General features: G+C 40.6%; 1 protein-coding gene across 3 annotated transcripts in view; it reads left to right on the top strand.

The window, feature by feature from the left end:
• Positions 1–27,272, top strand: part of msi (RNA-binding protein musashi) — a 79,118-nt gene that overhangs the window by 47,298 nt on the left and 4,548 nt on the right. Inside the window, exons 1-4 of one of the 3 annotated variants that reach the window (XM_089590157.1) lie at positions 228–899; positions 2,659–3,024; positions 17,908–18,380; positions 26,730–27,018. In XM_089590157.1, the coding sequence (XP_089446283.1) occupies positions 18,283–18,380; positions 26,730–27,018 (387 nt within the window). In that variant the 5' untranslated portion in view covers positions 228–899; positions 2,659–3,024; positions 17,908–18,282. Of the gene's footprint in view, positions 1–227; positions 900–2,658; positions 3,025–17,907; positions 18,381–26,729; positions 27,019–27,272 lie in introns of those variants that run through there. The other 2 variants (XM_089590159.1, XM_089590158.1) reach the window with 2 other exon arrangements.

Genomic DNA, 27,272 nt, shown 5'->3' with positions numbered 1-27,272 from the left:
ATATACTAGCTGTGCCGAGAGTGCCGAGGAGCGCGAGGGAGAGAGAGATAGAACAAGCGGCTATGCAGCTGCCTTGCTGCTTATATATTGCTCACACAGACGTACACAACCACGCGTCTTCATTCTCCGTCTCTTTCGCTCTCTGACAGCTTTCATTCTCGGCCGACGGCTGGCTCGCTGCGCGCTGCCGTCTATATGCTCCCCTCAGTAGTGTGTACGCGCGCGCTTTCCCGAGAACACCACGCTGCACAACACCAGCTCCTTTCTTCGCTAGCTCCGTTGCTGCAGCTTCAATTTTACAATTCACCCACCGTGCAGACAGTTCGTTCCTGTTACACAGCGTTCGCGGACTGTATTTTTATAATACTTGCATTATAACAAAGTACTCACAGGTTTTCTGTGTGGTCCATGCTATACTTGCGTGCGCGTGTGTTCCTCTTTTTTTTTGCGGTGACACCGGTCTCCCGAAGTTATACAAGTTTGTTGTGTGCAAATACAGAACAAGTAGTGAACAGAAACAGTTAAACGATAAAAGGAATTTATTTACGGAGCAGCCGAAAGTCCATGTGCTGCTGCAGCCGGCGTGTGTACCAGCGCAATCGACTAATCAGTTGTGTACTTGTTCGTCTTACATAGTCACAGTCTTTTTTTTTCTCCATCGTTATTAATATTGTTGATATTGCCCATCGGAAGAGTGTTGCGATCGCGTGACGTGCGCGTGCGCTCAACCCGTACGCACAACCCCCGCATCGTTTGCAATATATCTATATACAATAGGGGGGGGGACCATTGAGCGGCGCGAGTGTGTGCACTGTATTTGTGTTATTATATATTACTTTATCTTCACCACTTCTCACTCCTGCAGAGTTATGTGTATACTGCCCTTCTCTTGCTCGCCGGTTTGTATTTTTTATTTTTTTTTATTGTCATCACTATCCTCTCTCGTACATCACAATAACATTACATATTATCCCTGTGTGTTCCGATCCTTGCATTGATCCTCGAACCAAGTAACTAACTTGGTCTGTCCGCTGTGATTCTTTATCTTGTCTGCTCCAGTAAAAAAAAAAAAAAAAAAAAAAAAGAATCATTGTTATAGTCTCGGCGAAATAACACAAATATAATGGTGATAATTATTGTACGGGCAACCATCTCCCGAATGTTTCATCGAATCGATACTTATGCTCTTTCTTCCGCGTCTCCGCGCCAACGTTGGTAATACAAGTACAGGTTCGTGTGTGTACGTGATGTGCCCGACGACGCAACGGTGCAACGGTCTTTCTTTCTCTTCCTTGCATAGTGTCGATACGGCTCGGCGCTTAGCAAAGTGCCAAGTTCTTGTTCGTGCATGGTAGGTCTATGCCTAGAATATCTTCTTCCTCTCTCGAGATGTTGCAAAAATGTTGCCGCCGGCTTGATTACGCATTAAAACAAAGTTTCGCCATGCTCCTCGAGTTTTCAAAAAACCGGTCAACTTCTGCACATTTTCGGTTTTCTCATAATCTCCGAATTTCACATTATACCCTGCTACGCGAGTTACACAGAATCATATTACTTATTTAAATAATGTCCATAATTTCCATGAGTACATTGCGTGGGTGCGTGTATACAATAAACCTGCGTGTATTATTTATACACAGTACGCGTTACCCATATACCTATTTTGCTCCGAAAACTACAGTATATAAAAATATATGGGTACTTGTGTAATGGCTCTTCGATAAGTGCTGTGAAATCGAAATCAACGAAGTATACCCAATACTTACCTATACTGTAAGTTCTCCTTATATAGGTTCAAGTGTACAACAGCCGTTCTTCTTTTTCATTTCGTTCTCCATATTCTCTCCCTGTATTTGGATTACTATATATACATACACCCGGCGTTTCTCTCTTTCTCCCTGGTATACATACATATACAAACCATACAGCCTCGCTCGCTGTAGCACCCCCGGCTTTGTTCGCGCGAGCTCTCCTCGCGTACACGATTATTATATACGACATATATACACATGCAGAAACACAGCAGAGTCTGAAAAGGAGCAAAAGAGAGAAACGACGTCTCGCCAGCGTGAGCCCAGTGAGAGGGAGAAAGGACGCCGCCGCCGTTGCGTACCCACTCTCTCTCTCTCTCTCTCTCTTTCGGATTCACAATATACAGGTATAATGAATCCAAGCTGTACGATGTATCGAAGGAGCCGGTTCGGCTGGTATGGGTGGTACTCATGTGTTGATTCTTCATCTGCGTGTGGTTGTTTTTCTCTTGCATCTTATTACATGTTGTTCACTTTCTCGATGCTTTTCTTCTTTAATAACAATAACATTAATAGGAATTATAATAATAATAATAATAATAATAATAATAATAATGTACGTACATGTCGCTCACTTTTCTTTCTGTTCCGCTCTCGTATACTCCGATCCCCGATCCTCTCATTTTTTTTCTTCCTCCTTGACCTCTTCACTACAATGAGTTACCCTCTCACGCACCATTATTTTTAATTAATGTGTGTAAAAAAAAAACTATGCATGTCGATCAATAAATGTCACACATTTAATACATTTAGCACCTTATACGTAAAACTCACATGTATGTTTGTACGTGTGTGTGTGTGTGCATATATATTATGTACTATATATACATGTGTAATATGCACGCAGATGGCATCCATTTGATTCGCTCGTGAAGCTCCTGACCTTGGAAACGGTGTTCAGTGTCAGATAAAGGCAGCGAGGAGTCCCCGCAGGAGCGCCGCAGAGTCTCGTTTTTCTCTCTGTCTCTCTCTCTCTCTTACTCTGTCCCTTTCTCGCTGCTCTCAGTCTCTCCCACTGTTCCTCTCTCTCTCTCTCTCTCTGCGAGAGGAATAAGAGCGCAACAAGAAGCTCGGCAAGAGCAGCAGAAAACGCAGAGATACTCGCAGTTCTTGAGCCCGACGTGTTGGACGAGCCGAGCTCGGCAGCTGCAACCACCACGGCGGCGGCGGCAACGAGGACCATGTTTCCGTACACGACGTTCCCGACAGTCGGGTAAGCAGCAATAGCATCACCAATATCTCTTTCTTTCTTTCTTTCTTTCTTTTTCTCCCTCTGGGAGGAACGATGGCCGAGAAAGAGGAGAAGAAAAATAAAAGGGTATCTGCTTTCGCCTTTCTTCTTTTTTTTCTTCCTCTTCTTTCTACTCCTTTTTGGCCGTCTCGTCCTTAAGCCAGAAATAAGGACGAGCGCGTCCACATCGCAGCAGCCCACGACGAGAAAACTTGCAAGTACATTTGTGTATTATAATAATTATATTCACGTAAGAGAGAAAGAATGCACCGACGCTTGAGTAAAATAAAGTGGTACAAGTGCAAGTTCAGATTTCGAGTTGAAAGGAGGGCAAGTTAAAGTTGTTAGATGAAAAGGATCTTGTAGCTCGGGTTTTGCGATATAAAAAAACAAGTATGGAATTTCAGTATGAAAGGAAGTTTTAGCGCTGTTTTTCTTTTTTCTTTTTTTTTCCTTTAAAGTAATGTTTAGGTACAGCAAATAATCTGTTTTTGCAAAAAAAAAACTTTTTATAATGCACGGTAAATATCAGTGGAACAGTTGGTAGTATCAATTCAACTTTCATCAAATAGTTTTTTTTTTTTTTTTTTTTTTTTTTTTTTTTTTTTTTTTCATTTAGAAGGCTAATACATCTTTGAAAACTTGAAGTAAAAATAAATGACCCGATGCCGATGATTAAATGAAAAAATGAAAAATAATCTACATTTAAATATGCCTTGTTTGTTTTTATGAGTACAAAACGACTGGATACATTGTCCATAACTCATGTTAAAACAATTATCCATCATTGTAGGCTGCGCTGACGCTAAAAAAGTCAAAGAATAGTAAAAAGTGCACAAGCTTTTTTCTCTTTTTTTTTTTTTAAGCCAAATTAGAGATTGTGTCTACTTCTTGATTTTTTTTCTCTCATCTAATGGGTACTATTGAATTTTTTAATAAAAAGATAATAATATTCACGATCACTTGAATTTTTTGGTTTCTAGCGTGTGAAAAACAATGTGCTTCAGTCACGTGTTGTATAGGAACACACAAGTGTCGGCATCTCTTTTTTTCCATTTTCTTTTTTCGGAAAAAACCATATGGTTACTAAAATGCTAGTACCCCGAATTGTGACAGTTCCTTCATAAATCTATCTTTGTTGAGGACCGTTACAATTGATTGATTTTTCGTGGCCTGCTGCGAGTCCGCTCTTTTTTTTTCTTTTCTTTTTCCTCACTTTACATTAATTTTGCATTTTATTTTTCAATTTTACATGAATACAATATTTGCAATACCTCATGTACGTCATATACAAGTAACGGTGCAGTAGTGTTTTTTCATTAACCAAGGTAGAAGATTGTTTAGTGTGTGCTCGTTTTGACAAGTGGGATCAGCTCTTTTTTTTACCAATTAAAGATTATTCTATATTAGTGTTTGTTATCATACTTGAAATGTACGTTTGGGGGCAAAGTTACGAGCTCAATCCCTGGGTAAAGGGTACAAAAGTGCAAAAATTTTTTTTAAAAAAAGTAATGGAATTTTTTTTCACCAAGTATGCGTACTTCGTCTGGGGATTTGGCTCGACTTCGACGACGTAGGTATTAATTACACGTTATATTATTTATCATGTTAAAGGTTGTCATTTCATATTATGTATTTTTTTCCGTTTGTTTACATATTTTACTCTTACTAAATGTATAAAGCTATGATGGAGTAATTTATGTGGCTCGGTATGGTATAATTGGTATTATGTTATTGTATGTTTTTAACGATGGGGCCTAGGTGATACTACTCTGTATCATTTTCACCCTTGTTTTTTATCAATATTTACATCATCATTAACAGCATCGATTTGATACTGAGCAATATTAACTTCTACTAACTTACACAATAATGTTATAGGTTGCTCGTATCTACTTGTTTTACCTTTCTTTTGCCTCTATGTTGATTTACTTTTTTGAGTGGCTGAGGTCGGAAGCAATGTTGCGAGAGTAAATGAAAGTGCTTTCAAAAGTTTGGGCTGGAAATTTTATAACAATTGACAATTTTTTTCAATGTACTTCGCACCGACGCGCTCGAATGATTAAGCTTTTGGAAATACAAATTATTACTTTCTCCAATATATACGGGACTTATCGCACGAATGAAGAGGCTTTAGAGTTTAGTTACAGAACTGTTTTTATATGCATACGTGTACAAATTTACACCCGTAGAAGGAAGCATGCAAATGTTTGAAAGCGAGTCTCGATTCAGACATTAACTCCGATTCAGCCTTTATATACTATATATATATATATAAATAAACTTTTTTAGTCTTTTGTCAGTTATTGTTTACGTTACTTAGCTAATATTTTTCAAGCTGAGCTAACCTCACTATTTTTGTAATATTCATATGATTGTATATTCATCGTAATTTGGGAATTTGGTACTACTACTTACTATTAATGTATAATTAGATGATGGCTTGTGAGGTAGTTATTGAAAACTCTCATTCCCTCTTGTTAAGGAGAGGAAAACGAGATTATTTCTTTATTTTATTATTCATATATATTCGTACATAAAATGTGTAGAGTTGCATGTCTGCTGGGCTGAGACCCCTCAAGATGATGATATTATTATGTACATCGTATTCGGTAAGCGTGCGTGTATTATCGGTAATTTTGTTCTCATAGTGTAGAATTTGGTTTTCTTTTTCTAGTGTTATAACGTTTTGGCAATTTGACACACAATATTTTTACACTCACCTTGCAACATTTTTCCTTTTTACCTGCCAATACCACGTTTTACTCAATTATTCATCTCTCTGTTTTTTTAAAGAAACTTTCAAAAGTATTTAAGAAGCGTTATGAAGTTTCAATTCGGAGAATTCTTAGCAAAACACCCCCACCGCTCTTAGACACCGAGTTTTTGTCATTTTAGCATCTCTGAATTACTTCAAAATCCTTTTAGTTGTTTACTTGTAAGTAGATGGTAACTTTACAGATGCATCCTAGAATTTATATTTTTAATGAATTTTCAATATACTCGCACTGCGTGTGATTTTAGTGTAAATAAATAAATTATGTACCATATTTCACGCTTTTCTGATCCGTAATTTTCAACAGTATTAACAAAAAAAATTTTTTTTCTGGCATTCGTAGAGTGGGTTAATATTTGTAATTTTTCTATGAATGCAATTGAATTTAAGTATTTACTCGTCCACTACCTAATCAGACACTTTTCCGACATACTTCGGAACTTTGATTTTTCTTATACATACATACATCATCCAAATAGCTGATTGGAAAAACATTATTGTTGTCATCTTGAAAATTTATTGCATCTCATACCAGTATAATATTGAAAAACACATGTAAACCTTTTTTTTGTGAAATGCCTGAAATATCAGAATATATATAGAAACAATATTATGTATTTAATCAAAAGTCTAAAAAAACATTTCTCAAAGTGGTATGTTTTTCAATGTAATTGGCGATGACATACGTTTATTACGAGACCCAATATGCTTTCTTCCACTTAGCTACAGATCCGCTCTCATGGATTTTATCTCGTTATATCGAGTAAGAGTGAGGTATAATGGAAAAAATAATCATTACTATCACGCTTGATCTCATTATACTGCAAATGATATTATACACATCCCACGAGAGGCACTAACTTAGGGAAAACATTATTAGGTACCTGCACCTTACGTTTTGCTACACACTCGACTGACTCAGTGCGCATTACAGCGCCTTCAATCACTCCACCCTTTTCGTTGTTTTTTTTTTATTTTTTTTCGTTATTCCCATCGCCTCCTCTGGCTATACCAACTAAAATACAAAATACACTTAACGCTTTCGCTTTCACGCCCACGTAAGATGTACAATACTCCATGGCATTAATTTGCGGCGAGATATGACACGCGTGTCAGACCGAGACCGACCGGTGAGAATTGCACGTGTTCTGCTGCCGAGTAATTAATGCAGTTGGCCACAACAGAAAAAAAAAAAAAAAACACGCGAAATGCCGCGAGTGTTGAGAAAGCAGCCTGTCGGGAACAAAGATCAACTGGAATATTATACTCATCCTCCGGCGTCAAGTGTCAGATACCTCCTCGAACCCGATTATTGCAACGCCTCCACCCGTATAGTCTCATCGACTCTTGTCTTGGTTTCCGCACGAGACTTTCGAGGCCAGTCTGCGTGAGTTATCATGGGTGGGTGAGGTAACGACACGTTTCTAACATAGTATAACTTGGGAGCACGGACGACGACGACGATGCGACTCAAATAAACCGATTGTTCGAGAGAGAGACAAATCCCCCTTTGACCTCACCTGTGATTCCAAAGAGCCAAAGGAGCGCCAAGGACACGCGTGCACGCATGTTTGCCCGTATAGACTTCATCCGTAGCAGCACAGGCACAAGGTGGAAGCGGGCAATCAAAGGGGAGGGAGAAAACCCTAGCTCGAAAGCGATATATCCCTGCGTGCGCGCTCTTGTTTTTACTTGCACTGCTATAGGTGTACTTAAGTATTTGTATAATGTTATATAACGTTGCCAGGGACAACTACGTATCTGTACTTACTACTGTGCTTCGAAAAACGAGATGTGATGCTGGAGAGTGATACACTGTTTCAGTTGGACGCCGCAAGCTCATTTTGGTGTTTAGGTGCACTTACATTTACTTTAAACGTAAGAGAGCCGAGATGATTACCTTTGTGAGTCGCTTTGAGATTATTTTTTTTTGAGTGAAAGTATGAAGAGAAGAGCAAAAATATTGTGTGCAAAAATTCTCATGTAGGTACGTTGCTTCCGTAGGCCTTTCGATGCGTTTCGATGTATGTAAACGAACGACAGCCACTCGAGGAGCGAGAAATATGTATGTATAGTAGAACGCTACCACTTGTGATATTATGACTCCTCTTTCGGCTTTTTCATGCGAATTGATTGAAATTCATTCGTTGTTTTTTTTTTTTTTTTTTTTTTTTTTTTTTTTTTTTTTTTTTTCTTTCTTTCTTTCTTTCTCTTCCCGTTCTTCTTGAGTTGTACACAATGAGCGTCTATTGATGCCGTTGATAAGTATAGCTCGATATTTCCGATACGTCATAGTCACATGTGACTCTCTCGCGATGAATTTCTCTCAAATTAATACGCTGAGAGAAAAAAACCTTAATTTTTACCGTGATTGTCCTTACAAAAATTAGCGTGCAGACGGTAATCGTGGGACAAAGCGACATCTTGAGACTTTTTGACCTAACTTAGTCAATTTTTACCGTGCTGACAGTAAAAATTGTCGGGTGCCCAATAAAATTTCCCCCCACTGCTCTTTATATATAGATGTATATAGATAGATTATTGCAATGTAGCATCATTTGTTCAACTCGTCCGTACTCTGAGATAAAGTCATCAAATGATTTGAAAAAAATTACACATGTTCCTCATAGTGTCAATGTAACTACAGTATCCATCCGATAATCAAAAACATTTTATCATCAATGCAAAAATAATTCTAACCTAAAAACATACAATTCGTACATTTAGTCAAAAAAAGTCTGTTATGAATTTTCGAAATTTACATTTTTCTTTGTACGACATTGTTCAATCGAGTCTCAGAAAAAGGTGTACAAATTTACGGACGAGTTGAACAAATGATGCTACATTGCAATAATCTATCTATATACATCTATATATAAAGAGCAGTGGGGGGAAATTTTATTGGGCACCCGACAATTTTTACTGTCAGCACGGTAAAAATTGACTAAGTTAGGTCAAAAAGTCTCAAGATGTCGCTTTGTCCCACGATTACCGTCTGCACGCTAATTTTTGTAAGGACAATCACGGTAAAAATTAAGGTTTTTTTCTCTCAGTGTACTTGCCTATCTTTGATGTTTCAAGTTTATCAAGCGTTAGTAGACCTTTTTTCTGCAAATTTGTTCATGCAAGCTGCTACTGCATCGAAAAGTTTAAACATACTGTGAAGTTATTTCCAGGCGATTAGCATGTAACCTAAAGGTATACCGCACGAAGTTGCTGCATTTGTATATGTTTATACATAAATGTACAGATATAGAAGCTAAATTCAATTCCGCATCGATCTTGGCGAAACATCGCCTTATGGTGGAACCACACTTGCAATATATGCATATATTATATATTTTTCCTTCCCATCTTTTTGTCTTTTTCAACTTTGACCACTGTAGATTGATGTACATGCACAACAATTTTTAGAAGGAAAAGGTACAAAAGACAGTCTTAAAAAAAAAGGCAGCAAGACATAAATTCCCACAGCTGAAATATTGATTCGTCTCGATGAACATGATGTAGCAGCAGCAGATAAAATAAATTTAATAGAATGGGCTGCTCGTTCCACTTAAAATCTGAGTTGTGCAGCTTCGAGAGATGATGGCTCGAGTACTTGGTGTTTTTGTTCTTGTTCTTGAAAAGGGGGAGATGAAAAAAAAAAAAAAAAAAAAAAAAAAAAAAAAAAAAAAAAAAAAAATGGCCTGTAATAAACACATGGTGTGTTAGTCCGAGAAGAAAAAATATAGAAGGGTGTACGCAAGATTGCTGGGAAATGGGGGACAGAGATAGAGGAAGCATAAAGAAAAGAGGAAACTAGAGGAAGTTGCGTGAGTTGATACCTCAACGAGGCACAGTAGTAGTATAGCTGCGGCAATGGTGGCGGTAGCGGACGTTTGGAAACGTCGGGTGGCACGGAATCGCATCCCCTAGCCGCCCTACATGCACATACACTTGCAGGACGAGCAGTGCCCACATACATACCCTCTACACGTGTATATATGGAAAGGATACCAGTGAATGGCTCCCTGACTTGTCTGCTTGGTAGGCCTTATAGGCCAGCAGGAGGGAAAAAGAAGGGCCGATTCGCCAGCAAGCTACCCGTAGAGTTCGAGGAACTGCGTCCCCCTGCTGTACTTACTCACCTACACCGGCTACAGTACCTATAAGTACCTGTAAGGATGTAGATGTATGTCTATATATATATATTCTACATCACTGGTGCATAAACAGTCTTTGGTATTTACGGGTTTGCTTGATCGAAGACGCCCGTTCTTCTCCCTTCTCAAATACCCTATACGCTTATTTATCCTTTGATACCTTTTTTATATTCTTTTTACACAAATATATACACAGTTAGGCGGACAATGAGGTCGCAGAGGGAAGGATATCATCGCACGTGCTGTGCCAGGCCGGCCGGCTTTGTTCTCCATCACGTGCGTCGCGGTGGACGTAGAACTCGAGCTGTACACCGCGGTCAGCGGTCGCTGTGCAAGAACTTTGCTCGTCTTCTTCGGACCTTCCTTCATTCTCCGCCAAGTCGAGTCTTTTTTTTGTTCGTTCCGAAAGCCAGATGACGGCAACGCCGAGCAGAATAGAGTGGCCCCATTTACCAGATTCGGGCTCTTATATTAACTGCGCATGATGTTATGTATCGTATAACGGTTTCAGACGCTCGTATATAATTTTATATATACATCATTCGCCTAGTAAGACTGTTATTATTATTATTATTATTATTATTATTATCATTGTACGCGTTTTTTTTATTTCCATTCAATCTCAGTAAAAGTGTATACGGAGGACCGAGGAGGACAAGTTATGTAGAAAAAAAAAAAAAAAAAAAAAAAAAGAAAATATTCAGTCAGAGATAAAAAGAAAGAAGGGGGCTGAGAAGTAATTTCGAGCTTAGAGAGCAGTAGTTGATTAAGGTTTTCAAAGTACCGCCGACATGTGTTGCAACGGAAATTCTCTGACCCCTTTAACGCAGCCATCTACGGAAAAGCAACAACGCAGGCGCGTCACTGTACCACTGCACGGAAGGATATGTAAGAGAAATAATAGAGAGAGAGAGAGAGAGAGTCGGAGTACAGCAGCATAGTAGACGAGGGTCAAAGGAAATTACCTGTGCTTGGAGTTTGCACGCTGTCGCGCTGCTCTGCCCAAAGCCACTTCCGAATTCAGAGTCTAGGAGTGCGTTTGGTGCCCAGGCAACAGGTTACATGTGGATAACTGCGGGGCTGCAAATCTGATTTTACACCCTCCCCTCCCCCCGCTCCCACTTACCTCGTTTTCTCTGCTAGAATGCTTTAGAGAATTAATCGCTTCGGGATTCCTCCATCGACAAAAGGGCGAAGTAACACATCAGAGAGGGAATTATTAAACGATATCGGAGCTCTTTTGGCTGATTTTTCGAGTTCACTGTGGATCATCGAGTCCGATGTATATATATAGTTACGAGCTGGATCGATCGAGTTTCACGGCACGTCCAATGGATTATTTGCGTATGCCTTTAATTTTTTTTTTTCTCTATACATTCGGGGACGAGGTCGCTGCAGATTAAATTTTACACGCACACCGTAAAAAGTTGGTTTGTATTATACATCTGACAGTAAACATAACGAGCGGTGCGCGCACAAGTATAATACACGTATCTGTAACCTGCTGTATACATCCCTGGTTACAGGCACATACTCTGGTTACCTACTCGCGAGATATCGATTATACAACCATCCGGGCGTATATTACGTGCACACCGACTGTTCTTTTATTCTGGTGTTTTGCAAATTATCAAAAGTTTGGTGCCACAATTTTTGAACGTTCGAATAATCATTGATTAACAGTAGCAGCGGTAACGTTATTTTGGTGGGGGACACTCGATGACGTGGCCGGTCTCGTCCTTGCCGATATTCTCGGTCGGCATCCCGTTGGCGTCCAGCATCTGCTCGCCCCGCATCAGCCGGTACCTATTGTCCAGGTGTATCGATGGCTGCCACTCGTACGTTTTCACGAACTGCAAAGTATAAAATCCGAGTGTACATGTACATGGAAATAACAAAATGCTGAAAAATTGTGGAGGCCCCCATCAAGGTGAATGATGAGGAAGAGGAGAAAAAAAAACAATAATAGAGAGAGATAGAGAGAGAGAGCGTTTCGTTTACTTCCACCATCAATCCGTGCAAACACACGAGTGTTAATACCAATAGGGAGTATTGGGTTCTTTGATCCAATTAAAATCTATATACGTTTTAATATTTTATCAAAAAATCCTTGTTTTGTAACGGGACAATACGCCCGCACTCGAATACAATCAGCAAGTTCCCGTGCACAGTTTGACGGTTTGCCCTCGATCTCGGCATGTCAGACTCAACGAGGCAAGGTGCTCGCGAACAAAATTCAACATTGGATTGAGGACTTTACTGCGGCATCCCCGTGGGAAGAGAGAAAAAAAAATTCAAGCGGAAATATGTCCTAAAGTCGATTCGTGTTCATTATAATTTGTACATCTGAATTGGAGAGGAAAGAAGGACTATAAATTAGACTGTGATTGCCTTTGGACGTCTAAAAATAAAATCTCGATTGTGTTTTACTTTTCCTTGAATTTAATAACAAATTTTTACGGGGAAAAATACACTCCCGAAATTCACTCTGACGTTCTAAATCCCATCCAAAAAAATATCGTTTAGATCTTCCATGTTGTCAACGGGAGGCGATACACTGCACACACTGCGAGAGGTTGATGGATCCACAGCAAGTGAAAAGTCCCCCGATTAGAGTATGCATCATTCAAAGTGCCCAACTTGTCATCGACTTGTCAAATTGAAAATCCAACCTCGAGCGGTTCAGGTATACTATATATTATATGCGCGTATACTCTGTGCATGCGAGTTGCGCTAGAGAGAGTGCATAAGCAGTATATAAGCCGCTTAGTGTCTCCTGGGCCCGATGTAATCGATGTCTCTCGAAAACCTTCTCTGTGCCGCCTTTCTACCTCTATATCTTCTTCGTAGAAGCGCCTTAAGCTCTTTCTGACAAATTCTTGTACAACCCGTACTGTTGCGTTTCGATAAAAACTCGCTGCCATACCTGTACCTGTATTGATGTCGCCGAGTCCAGATTTATAAATGCTGGCGAAAACTTTCGACGTGAACTTTTGCCTGCTGTTATTATTTTTAGCTGTCACGTGGGATTCGGTAACAACGCCCCATAGTTTCGAAACTTGATCAACGGGTGATCGATATCGAGGATGGAAATAGAAATTGAAAAGAAAAACGATCCAGCGAGCTGTCACTCCCGGAAAGCTTATATACGCACGATATGCGGGGTGATAACCTTAATATATGGCTTTATCCTCGCGAAAACATAACAATCCCATATCGAACCTTGCGTGGATAATCGGATCACTTTTGCTGACCATATGTAAAGTCGTGTTTGTGTGTCCATGCATAATACATTTTTAGGCTTCGGGCCACCCTAGTCAGGCTTCCTCTCACGTAACTTGATAAGCCAAACGTGAAACAAAGGAAGTACATACGTACGGGTTCGTAAAATCTTTGTCGCACCTGTCGCAGCGCACGCGCACTCGATACCCGATTATTGGTACAAGGACTTGTCGAAGAAGAAGTAGTACGAGGGATAATAAAAAAAAAAAAAATTTCCCGGCATTTAGTAAAGTAAGTTGTGTATTATTTTACATACACATGTGTATAACATGCGTAGACGATGAGGTCAAATAATTCACTTTGCTGGCAATGTGTGGAGTGTGTGCGTTTGCGAAAGTGGCTCTGATACGCCAGAGACGATGGTCAAATCGAATTACGTCGTTAGAAGCCACAGCAAGGACGATCCGGAAACCCCGAAAGCTCCCGCCGCTGTAATCTAATGCTGTCGTTGTAGGCTTTCCCGGTCTCGCGGTTTACTAGGGTTTCTCGCGTTCTCCTTGTGCCTTTGTACGTATACCACCACCTCGCGTTATTTCTGTTCACAGGTACAATCATACGCTCGTGTGTAACGACTGTAATCATGTCATGGTGTGTATACGACTAGACTTGAGCTCTGACTTGGACACAAATGCTTTTTTACTTTTTTTTTAATATAAATTTTTGCTCGAAAGTAGAGCGAAGTATGGATATCCTAAAAAAAACCAATGTATTACAATTTGAAGAAAAAAATAAAATAAAAAAAGTCCAAGTATTTAATACATGAAATGAGTGTTGGACTTGACTGATGGGGAAATAATTTTTTCCATAAACGATTTGTTAGTAGTAGTAAATAAAAGAATTTTTGGCTCAAGTGTTTCCAAAATCCATAAAATATAATTGTGCCCAAGTCTGGTATTGCTGTTCCTAAAGTGATTGTGTGACGTTTTTCTTGACTATTGAAGTAAAAAAAAAAAAAAAAAAAAGAATCCATTGTCACGGAGTTGGTCAACTTTCACGAGACTCGCACAAACTTTTTTTTTTCATCTCCAATGTCTCGCTTGAATGAACTAGAAAGTCGTCGAATGACTTGAAAAATTTTTTAAATTAGAAAAAAAACTTGCCAGCCTAGGTGGTATCTGAAGGTAATGTTCGGACGGCGCATCAGCGCTGAAATCTATCGCTCTACTTTGCAGAGCTCAAGCAATCACCGCGAAAAATCGACTATATGACTCGTCCTCCTTAACGGCTCCCCCGGACAAAAGACAACGAGAACCCGAACTGTAAGGGTATTTTACCCGAGAAAAGAGCTTTCCTCGCTCCGCCTCCTCGAGCTCTCCGGTAATCAGAGCTGGCTCCGTTAAATGGCCCACCGGCAGTATAGTTCCCAATCCGACTCCACGACCCACCCCCTGGTCCTTTCTTCTCTAGACTTGCAGTATATATTATATAGGTAGGCACTGTATGTCACACACCTACACGTCCAACATTTATTAATCCGGCCAATCTAGCTCCTGCTTTCGACGGAATTGACTGTCTCCTCTCTACGAAGGAATCAATTTTCGCCCCGCTCCCACGGGAAGGGGAAAAAATGCTCAATCTCAGATTCACCGTGTCAGCGGTTCTCGGGGAAGGTAGTGGAGGAGGTCGAATTCATTTTTCACGGTACCCCTGATAGGACGAGTGACATTACAACACCGGATCGGCCAGAGGGTGTGTTGTACAGACTATCGCACGCGTGCGTCTCCGAAGCTTTCGGATGAAAACATCGGCTCCCTCACCCCCTCCGCCTACGCTGCTGCTGCTGTTGTACACTACAGATTTCTTCTTCCCTCCCAAGCCGATGTGCTCGCAAAACAAGTCTCAATTTCGGGCGGCCTCGGCTCGTTCACTCATCCGGAAATATAATGCTCTCATTATAGCCGATTTCACGCGCACCGCGACGTACTTTCCTTTTTTTTTTTCATTGCTTCTGCTTGTGATGCGTCAGCTCTCATGGTTCGTGGAGGCAAAATATAAAATACCTTGAAGTATGTGTGCTTTGTTACCGTAGGTTTGTTATCTCACGGAGGGGGTTAACTGACGAAAGGTGATTTGAGTTTACTTACAAGACATCGGCATGGAGTTACCAGAATTTACTTGGATTGGGCATTGGAAAATAGTACCTCGAATAGTACATATAAGGGGTTATTATCGTAACGCCTGCAGATAAAACGGAAATAACAAGGATCGGTGGGTGGTAAAAAACGACATTTTCTTTCTTGCAAGTGAATCCGGACGAAAGAGGGATGAAAAGGCTGAGATCTGCGTCTCATAGTGCCCACGGAGATTATCTCGTCGCCTTCTGTTTCTTTTGTTCGACATCGATCGGGACCAACTTTCTAATGCTCTTGGACTGGCTATTCTTTGCAATTGAAAGGAGCCGCATTTATCTGGTGTCACGGATCGGATCATCGGAAGGCAAAGCTAGTGTTTTTCGTTGCTTTAAATCACGTTGGATGTTTGATACGGTATTGCAAGTACCTAGTGCGCGACAATGGCTTTTGGATCCATCTCGGGATCAAACAAACGAGACTCGCCGTCTTGTAAGAGATTTTTGTCTCACTTTTGTGTATATAATGTAGGTGTATACATTTTACTTTGATGATGGCGTGAATCTTAATTAAAAAAAAAACCGCCACAACTGACCGACCTAATCTCTCAAAGCAAAGTTTGTTTCTCGGGTTTGGCATAACACCCTTCGATCAATCCCCTCTTTTCTCGTTTTTGAGAATCGAAAAAATTTACCTGCACGTAGGGTATATAATGCAATATAAATAACCTCGTAAATAACAGCGCAATTTGGCATGCTCCGCTTGTACTTGTAGATAGGTATAAAGTACACGTAACGCAAAGTAGGTTTTTTATAATAGAACAGCGATACAGTCCCTCCGGGGTCATTGGGCTCTCTCTCTCTCGTTTGCTGTTGTCGAATAGCATTAAAAAATGTTTACTGCGTATTAAGCTACCACGTTACGGTTCCAAAAACTTTTACTCACAATTTTATTAACAGTCAAATTCAAAGATTGCCTTGATGGTACAATACCTATACTGCACAAATATAATAATACATGGTGTGATGCCAAAGTATTACGCTCGTCTGTGCACGTGCATGTGCCCAGCATAGATTTGTACAGACGCGCGAGTTCTCCTAGGCCAATCGAGCTTGAGTTCTCTGCTTGGCCAAGCAAGGCAGACAGGCGAGCCAAGAAGCGGAGTCGCGATTTTTGATACGGCAAAACGAGTCCGCTTACCAGGCTCGTAAGGCCTGCGCTCGCGAGAGTGAAAGAGGCAAGAGGGAGATGCAAGGGATAAAAAGCGCCAAGATGCAGACTTGGGAAGTAACGCAGTTGTCTGTGCCGCAGTGGGGGGGGGGGGGGGGGAAACTGGAGGTGAAAAAGGAAAGCTCCTGCACCGATGGCGAGAGAGAGTGAGATAGAGAACAGGCGAGTACGAAAAAAAAAAAAAAAAAAAAAAAAAATAGAGTATATATACGAGATAAAAAGGAAGGAGGAAGAGTAGGATGGCGCTGGGTTGAGAGAGAAAGGCCTCGAGAGATCGTATAGCCAGAATCGCGCTGCGAAGCCGAGGAAGAGGAGGAATAATGACAGTCGCAAGAAAGCGAGTCGAGGTTCTGATGACGGGCTTCTCTAGGTTTATGTTTTTTTGACGCTGCGGTGCTTTATTATTGAGAGTGCGTGGCTAGTTTTTTTTTTTTTTTTTTTTTTTTTTTTTTTTTTTTTTTTTCTTTATTCATAAGTATCTCTGCATTGTCATGCGCAAAACTGCGTTTTATATTAAAAAAATTCACGGTGCTGACGAACAGTAAAATTTTAGTAGCTCTGTGGTTGATCGCTCTGCTTTTTGTTGTTTTATCGTACCATTCACCTTATACTCATAACTTCGTAATTTTATTTTTTCTTATTCTCTACCTTATCGCTCTTCTTTTGGTAACAATTTTTGTATCTTGCTTAATATAGATTAAGGTATACTGTACAACTCTTTATTTATAACCAGAGGTTTTTTCTATGCTGTACACAATCTCCATGTATATATATATATTTATGTGTATAAACGGTATTCGTAACTCTAACATTGTTACCACTACTTACTACTATTTAATTATTATCATTATCATTGTTATTATTATTTTATATACTTAATAAGATTTGTCGATATATATATACGCACTTGGTAAATCTTTAGATTTGATTTGATGGTAATTATTAGGTATCGTATATTGTTGTTCTACAGTTTGAGCAAAAGTAAAAACACATAATATTATTCATTTGAAAATAATAATGAGAATAATAATAATAATAATAATAATAATAATAATAATAATAACAGTACATAATTGATATAACGTATCTTAACAGAATTGTTGGCATTGCACGATGTATAAGCAGCAGTATGACTACTATTATTATTCATACCAGTATATAACTATTATAACAAAACATAGTTGCTGTGGCGAATTTAGTGTTTGCAAAGTGTATAATAATATTGTTGAAATGAATAAACACACACACGCACATGAAAAGACGAGATAAGCAAACGATTGGACGTAAAAGCGCAATGACGAGGTATAATCGTACTAAGTCTTTGTATCTCGTTAGCTTTTTGTTGTGATGTGGTATTTCGTAGGATCTGGCCAAACAGGACGATGATGGCGATCACGGAAACGAGGAGCAAAAGCAAACGGAAGAAGAAAAAGCAGGGCTATTGTCGAGGAGTAGCGTCCTCTTTGTTAGAACGGGAGCAGCGACGACAGTGCCACAACCACGAAACCACCATAAGCGCGAAATCCGCATGTGGTTCCCATCATGCTGGAAGCTACCACCGCCCGCACCACCGAGAGATAAGCAAACGTCTGCCGCTAATGCAGGCCAATGCCACTGCTACTATTCGAGGCGTCGTCGTTTGCGTCGCCGGCTACTACTAGCCCTCCCGGGTGCATGGTGATGATGAGAGATTCACGCACGCGCGCGTGCACTACTTAAATGGCCTAGCCAAATCTCTATGACGTCCGTCATTAGAGTGGCTCTATATGAGAGCAGCGGCTCTCCTCCTTCCCTCTTCTACTACTTGCGTCTATCTACGAGCCAGACTTTGCGCAGGTAATGTCTCTCTCCCCTCAACATCACACATTTTTTTTTTTTTTTTTTTTTTTTTTTTTTTTTTTTTTTTTTTTTTTTGTCAATGCAAAAAAAAAACATTTAGTCACATGAGATCTCTTTCTGCTTTCTGATTATACCATGAAAATGTTGAATGAAACAAATTCAATCAAACATTTTCAGCTCTTGTCAATGATTGTTTGAGTAGGCGCTAGTTAGAAAGATTTTATTACATTTTTTATTTATTTTTTTTCTTATAATATCGAAAACTTCTACTGTGCGTAACAAATTCTTCGTTGAACTCATGATGGACGGTATGTTTGCCAGTACCGGGGAACCAGTGCGAGCTCTAACCCGAAAGTGAATCAAATTTGCGTCAATGACATTATGCTCCCATTTGTGTCTGATATTAGCCGAAAACCAAAAATAAAGTAAAATCACAGTCGGCCAGATTTAAGTTTCATTTGTAGAGAGAATTAACTCAAATTTATACAGTCTCACTTTTATTCACGGCTGCTAATGGGTACAGATATGCATCTGTTTGAAATTATGATTTTACTAGCAAACGATCGATACGCCTAAAATCAGCTTAACTCATCCTCTTTGCCGTAATCAAATTTTTATTAGAGGCATTCTCCTGATGTATACTCTATTTTCGTAGCATCGATCCGCCCTTACTGTAAATATGACGTTAGTAGCGTCCCGATAATGGTTCTCCTCTAAAAGGGTACATTTATTAGCCTACCAATATTTTAATATTATTTATCCTTGTGTGGGTTGAGATGAGATCATGAGATGATTAGTGTCCATTCGTATTTTTTTCAAGAGTACTTATTTTTCAGTTGCATTGTCTCGGATTGATTGTTACGGAATTCTAATGCATTTTGATTGCCCATTCAATTAGGTACTGTTGGAAAGAAAAGGTTTTTGGAATCATGACAACGAACGTTTTCATTTTAGAATCAAAGAATTTTTTGTACTTCTCACTTGTATTGATTTTTCATTAAATTCACAGTTTTTACAACTTTGTACAAACGGATACTTCAAATAAATAAAAAAAAATTATTTATTTTGTTATCTGTGGAAATAAATGAATAAGTCTTACTGTAACAGTCATTTTGATGTTTCAAGCATATCAGCAGATAGCTTCTGTATTAGCTGATGGTATTCGCAGCCGATAATGTAGAAGATGTATGTTACCACACTACGTTCTACTTTATCAATAGTTGGTGTGACTTAATTATCTTTTTCCATTTGATAAATATTTAATAACAGCATGCACAGTAGTTAGGGTTGTCTGACAAACGAGTAACAACAGCTCTACACGTGCCGCTAAACAATTATAATTTCCGGGAAAGCTACCACTTGATGGATATGTTGAACTATGATGACCAAGGGACATTTACTCTAATAAGCATTTTAACGATTTACATCAACAATTTATTACGTTTTTAAAACGCATTTCATGCGAGCAAGTACTTGAATTTTAACACCTTGAAAAAAATAGTTTTTACCCCATTACTGATACATTGAAACTTAGGTATACTTTAATACCCGTAAATTTTAGTCAAGTTTGTGTTTTTCAGAGCAGTTTAAAATTTGTTATCTTAGTTACGTACTTGTGAATTGCTAAAAGTAAAATTCACCATCTTTAATCATTTTACTTAACTGATATTAAAAAAGGTGTAAAAAGAATAGTTAAGAAACTCGAGTTTTGTAGAAAACGCATTACGGCGCTTGTAAACACATTTAAGGCTTTCGTTGCTGTTGTAAGTTACAATGATATAAAAAAATCATATAAATCATACTATTACAGTATACTAAGAAAATGCATTTGAAACATCAAAGTAGGCCTTTTAAAATACTTCCCTATATTTTTTGTGTAACTAAAAAAATTTTTTTATTCAAGAAAAGCTTATAATGATTAACCGATGTTTTTTTTCAATAATCAAATATATCATGCATTTTTCGAGGCTTATTGTTAGCGAAAAAACTACAAATTAAAATAAACAGCTTTTAGAAAAAAGTTTGTAAAAAATTTATTAGCTGGTAGGTAGACTTGGGCATTGATCCTTTTCAATTTATATTTTTTGTCAAAAGTGTAATGTACTGTGCTAACAAATATTTTTAATTAGTACTTATAACACGATGTTTGAAAAAAATTTTCTAGAAAAAATTTTATGCATTGAAAATAGTGACAAATACAAAAAGTCTTTCCAAGTCTGCTAGTAGAGATATTTGTTATTGTAAAAGTAAGGAGAGACGCCCAAACATAACCAAAATAATTTATTATTAAAAATCTTACATTATTATATCTTATTACACATGATAAATTAACAGTTATCAACAAGGTTGTTTGTGAATGAAAGGACGATCTTTATCTACTCGAAGATTTGTTTCTACTGTTTCAGACCGGAATCGTATTCTTGATTTGTCATAAGTAACTTGACCTAATGAATCGATCTACATTTATTTCAGCATGACAATTTGTGAAAACAATGCCCATAAAATGTAAAAAATTCTCCTGGTATGGTACAAAATTAATCGTCCAATCACACACCATCTGCAGCTAACTTGATAAAAAAATGTGGAAGAATAAAAAACCATCAAGCTATCGTAGAACTCCTCTAGTCAGTCCAGGTCTACTGTACACCTTCATATATTTTGCAAGCCCCTACAGATGATAGCCCAAAATACACATAATCCTTCCACTCCTCTCGTCGTCACCGATACGCATCGAAGAAAAGAAAACCGTCGCAATCCTGCGCTTGAAATGTGCAATTTGTGATTTAACTCTCCCTTTTATTTTATTTTATATTATTTTCTTTTTTTTTGTGCCCACACTCCCCTCGTACTTGTCCTCTCCACATAGTAAGGAGAGAGTATATGTCCATCGCTTGATATTTTCCTTCCCCCGTTGTCATTTGCACAGCCTCGCTCCCCAATAAGACCAGATGACACGCACACACGCGTGCGCGCGTTAGAAATAAAAAATAAGCAATTAATAAGAGTAAATGAATAAAAATCCTACATATCCTTTGACGCACTAATGCGTGGATGTTCGTATATAGTACGGATAATAGTGTGTAGGTGGATTTGGCGCGTGTCAGGTAACTATATGTGGTGTCATTGCCACTGTCACTGTATAATACACAGTACAGTAGAATTAGGAGTGGTGTGTTGCTGCCTCTACTGGCCACGCATGCATAAACATATATATTTATCGAGAGGACAGAAAAGGGGGTAAAAGCCACCCCTTCCCCAGCGTTCCTGGTGCCGACATCTGACCGCGGTGACCTGCACCATAGTTCTCACCCCCCTGCAAATGTACGCAGGCGCGTTTCTATGGCTGTGCGCGTACACCCCATCTCGGTCCTCTTTTCATTCGGCACTAGCCGCGGCTGTAAATCGCTGGCTCCCAGCTGAAAGAAACCTCTTTCTTTCCCTCGTGATGTCTTTACGATTACTCCTCTGCTGTTGCTATCGCAATTATTTTGGCTCAGCAGCGTACTCGTCTGCCGTTTTTGTTTAACGCGCTCAGATTTTGAGAACGAAAATCTCATGGCTTTCCCCATGGATAACAAAACCGGATTACCAAGTATAATCAACACATCTAACACTCACTGACAAAAATGTACGTCGTGTGTCCGAGAATGTGGAAAAACCTTACAGTAGCTGGGATGGGTGCTTACATTTTATTTTTCATTCGGTTCTCTCGCGTACAAGTATTGGTGTTTTTTTTTTTTTTTCCTTTGCCCCGCGCTTACTTCGTTTCAGCAATCGATAGCTTCGGCCACGTCGTATATTATAGGTACATCCGTGATGAGCCAAAACTTTGCAGCTGCGCACAACAACAACTGTCTAACACGTTCTTTCTGTCCCTCTCCTTTTTTTTTCTCGTTCATCATTTGTACGAGTACAAAAACTGACGAAACCATCTGTGCATGAAAAAAAAAAAAAAAATTGCGTTACACAGCCTTTTCCATCACCCTGTCCAGTATCGATATCTACGGGTGATCGATCAGCCTGCGTCTGTATAATTATATGTAATATACATATACCTAGGGAGAAAACGGCCTATTTGTGAACCAGCTCGCGGTGTTTTCCCCCATTTTCCCAAACTCACACCCTCGACCAGTAATTCATACGACGTTACATTGTCTTGCGCGCCCACAAGAGGTCAAAGACACCAGCCGCTCCATAGCATATCATATCCTACATAGCCTTGACTGAATCGAAGAAACATGACCCGATTATTCCAGCTAAAAGCAGCCGGCCATCGATTCTTATCGGTACATGGGTGTATACAGCGCTTGCCAAGTACCCAGGGTGCAGCGTGTAGATACAATATAGTGAATTATATATATATATATATATATTATATAGGTACGTACAAGTTGGCGGTAACACGCGTCTCGCTGTCAATGGATCATTTGTGCAATTTCTCTCTTTTCGTGATAAGTACAGCGGCACCGTGTTTCTGGGCAATATTCATTGTATTATAATGTATACGTATACGTGTACGTGTGCTTTTCCGCAAGTCGGGGTTCCGTAGTGTCGGCTCGATCGAAAGGTACTTAATCGTCTGACCGATATCTCGATGGGCAAAAAAATTACATAAATCGAGTTGATGAACCAGAAGAGTCGCAAACGGAAGTAGTGCACGCGAGTACACGTGATGAAATACTTTGTTCTCGCTTCACGGGAGTCGACGGACTTATACAAATACTTGTACAAATTATACTTCAGGAGTGCAAATTGGGCCATCCCTCGGAGATGTTGTGCGTGACTTCTCTCGTGCCCGGTTGTGAAGGTAGATAGTCACCCTCCCCTCCCTCTCCTATAGCTCTCTCTCTCTCTCTCTCTCTCCTTCGGACATGTACAGCACACAGCAGAACAGAACAGAGAGCGAGAGAGGGGGAAAGGTGGCAGTGGTGGTGCCACTGGCTGGCAAGCCGCGCCTTTATCGACCGATGCACGAGCACCGTATATTTCTACGGACGCGCCGTTCGTGCTGGCCGCGATTTCGCCCGTCGCGCCCTAATCTCGCTTACTCTCTTTTTCTCATCTCCGTTCTCCTCCTATATGCTCTGCTCCCTCTTTGAGTTCTGGTTCTACGGCGCACGCACCCACATCACTCGTGACTATGCTGCTGCCTCTCGGGGATTTTCTTCGGCGCCCTTTACGTATATACCCTATTCATATTACGCGTACTTGTGCGCACACATACGTATAGGGCCTATACTTTCCGATGATGGTATATATATATATATATATATATATATATATATACGGCAGAGTTACCGCTATCAAATCGAACGTATAGGTATTATATACAGATTGGATGTAATCCTCGCCAAGTGCGCGCGCACTCTCATCCACGATTCGGTATACGTGGTGTCAATTAATGCTATTATTATTATTATTATTATTATTTTTCTTGTGTGGTGCTCCGGTGCCGAGGGTCATGATTAATCGATGTATCGCCTCCACCTCGATTATTTTTGGTTTTACGTCACAAGATGCACACGGCAACGCGGTGTACGTTCCGCGGAGCACCCCGCCCCTGATGTCACAACCGCGGCACCGGCTTTCAACCAACTCCCCTTCTCCATATATGTATACACAGCTAGGTGTATCTCCAAAGCCAAGCTCTTCTTCGTCTCTTTTATATATATATATATATATATATATATATATATATATGGCCGATCGTATTCAACGGCCACACTGCAGCATCGAACGCCCCCACCCCGTTGCCTCTTTTCCCTTCGGGATTCGCTTCCCTTTGCTTCTCCCTTGCTTCTGCATGGTGCAGAGGTATGTCTCTCATCAAGTGTGTAGCTCTCTGTAAGAGAGAGAGAGAGAGAGAGAGAGAGAGAGAGAGAGAGAGAGAGAGAGATCTATCGGTGGGTGGACAGTGCACTATGCGACGTTGAGGTATACGACCCGTCACGGTTACCCCGCAACACGATGATCGAGTTACAGTAACCGACGTCTCTCTCTCTTTCTCTCTCGCTCTCTTTTTGTCGTTACATACACTTGCACGCACCCGCATACTCACTTGTGCCCCCGTACCGTGTATATATGTATACCTAAACCGTGTACTGTACCGTACCGTCATCTTCATTAAGAGAAGTATACTGGCTGGTCGTTGCTCCTGCGCTGAAGTTGTTGAAGTTGCACGAGCCGAGGACAATGTCCCATCACACCAGTAACTCGAACAAGGCGTACTGCTGTGACAGGACAATATCCCCGACGTCGCACACGCCCTCTGCTCGTCTTCAGGGTTTTTTTTTTTTTTTTTTTTCTTTTTTTCTTCTTTTTTTCTCTCTTGGTGTTGCGTTGCGTTACATTGTTACCTATCGGTGCCTCTTTCTTCGGTGATAACGATGCCTGTCACACGCGCTCTCCTATAACGTTACGTAAATCTCGTTACGGACCCGGACAAAGCCGACGCGACACCCGAACGAGGAACACCCAATACCTACGATAATATAATTAAATCATACGCGGATGAGTAGTCGCAGCAGCAGTAGCAATAATAGTCGTGTTGATGCTAGTCGGGCGCTCGCGCAAGGACTACCGAGAGCGGCCGCTCGAGCTTCCCGTGCGACGGCACTGCGTAGCGCTCGACGCGCCTCCACCACCACCATTAACCATTACTACCACCACCGTGACGACTCTGTCTTATGCACGTATGTGCGAGCCTCGAAGGGATGGATGGATGGATAGATGGATGAAGAGAGAGACAGCGACCACCCGCCGCGCCCGCGCACCGAGTAACCAACCCCTATACGGTCCCCCTAGACTTCCTCTACCCCCCTCCGCCCCCCCCCCGAGAGAAGGACAGGGCGAGTATATTGATCCGCTAGCGGCACGCGCTCTCTCTCTCTCTCTCCACCCTCGCGCGAGCTCCGCTCCCTCCCTCGTCCGGCTTTTCTTCCTTCCACTCCTTGTATTCCGGCGGTGCACGTCCGCGCCTTGGCTCCTTTCTATTAGCCAGGAGGGGGCGAGGGGTCGTTTGGTTCCTACTTCGCCTACTTTATATGTCGCGATGCCTTGCATATGGGTTGGGCCGTCCTCGCTCGTAGATAGGGCAGGAGGAGGCCCGGGGAGGGAAGCTCAGATCGGGTATGCGTTAGCTGTATTGTTTCCTGCCCAACGTGGTATAATATAAACGCATACGCACACCCCTGCCCAACTTTATACCTATACACAGGACCCGATACGCGTTCAATGTCCGTGGCCGTGGTAAGGGGGTGCGTCCGTGCGTGCGTGCGGGGGTTATTGGGTTGGTACACACGTACACTAGTTGATTTTTCGCTCACCTTGAGGCTACGAGGCTCGCGCAGGTCAAAGAACCCAGGATGAGTCGTCATCTCGTAGCGGGGCGGTGATTTGTTGCTGAAACTTTAAATTCACATTTTCGTCATATAATCGCTTTTTCATACATGTGGATTTTAGAGTAAAGAGTCCACGTTGTGCCAACGTATTTTCGAGACTCGAGGCTTATCCAAAGTTAACATACAATGTTTTTCAGGCTTCGGCGAAAGAAAACACGCAGGATGATATGATGGTGCGGGGATATATTTGCCGGTAGGCTCGCCCTATCCGACTAATGTTATGTGTTTGTTTAGCAGAACTGATCGAGGTTTTGGGCAATGGGTTCGTTAATTATTGATGTATACCGGGCTATCGTCGTTAATATCGCTGTATATAATACATTTTTAGCTACACTGTTGACTTTGCAAACCAAAGGGTGATGAGTAACGTGTACCTAATGGTGATTTTTCAACAATTTATGAATTTCACTGGAAGTTGGGTTGATCAATGATTATTGAGTTCTACTAAACTAAAATATTTTTCTTCTTTCAAGAGATTGGTACGAAAGGGCTGAAGTAAAGTTTAAAATTAATTGACCACAAATATAAAATGTGTTCAATAACATCAGTGGCCTATATAATATGGAAGTTGATGCTAAAACCTCGAATTTTTTTAACTCGAACAACGCGTTTAGATCATAAAATTTAAGGATAAAAAAAAAACTCGTAGAATGACTTACCGGATGTCGATGTTCATTCGAAAATTCTTGATCCACACGACCAAGGGTACGAGGGAAACAGCGAAGCAGGTTACGGCTATCAGCGGTATAAGCTGAAACGAAAGAATAAAAATCGTCAAAAAGTTTTTTCAAGTAATAATATAAATAATGATGTACTCCATAAGGAAAAAAAAAAAAATAACAATAATAATAATATTATAATAATAATAATAATAATAATAATAATAATAATGATAATATCGGAGTAAACAAAACGCAAGAAACGAAAAATGTTGTTTTTGTTTTAGCACGGGCATGGAGGCAGCGGCAGCAGCAGCAGCCGCAGCTGCGGCGGCCGCGGCAGCGGCGGCTGCCAACGGGACGGGAATCGAGCACGAGTACCACAACAGTTTGGTGCCGATAAACGGCAGCCACTCAAGCAGCTCAGGCAGGAGTACGCCCAACGGTGATCCGGCCCCGGGTAAGCTCTTTGTCGGCGGGCTCTCCTGGCAGACGAGCAGTGAAAAGCTGCGCGAGTACTTTGGCATGTTTGGCACCGTCACCGACGTTCTCATCATGAAGGACCCCGTCACGCAGGTTTGTCCTTTAATTCTCACTTTCTCTCCAATACCTTGCATCATACATGAGTATTAAGTATACGAGTGGTCCTCATTATACAGTTGTTTGACGAGGAATTACGCGCCGTGTGAAAAGTGCATCACTACGATGACGACCGCGTCTGACCAAACTCGGATCTTATCTACTTAAAACAAGCTGACGCGCCGTTGTTCGCGTATACGGACGGGTCATTTTTTTTTTCTCCCCTCCGTTCAACATTGTGTCTAATTAAC

This window comes from Copidosoma floridanum, unplaced genomic scaffold (assembly GCF_036245765.1).
Source record: "Copidosoma floridanum isolate Cflo_tuat_1 unplaced genomic scaffold, Cflo_Japanese_pri ptg000012l, whole genome shotgun sequence".
Taxonomy (NCBI): Eukaryota; Metazoa; Arthropoda; class Insecta; order Hymenoptera; family Encyrtidae; genus Copidosoma; species Copidosoma floridanum.
Note: the sequence above shows the minus strand (reverse complement) of the source record. Positions and strands in the feature narration are given on the sequence as shown.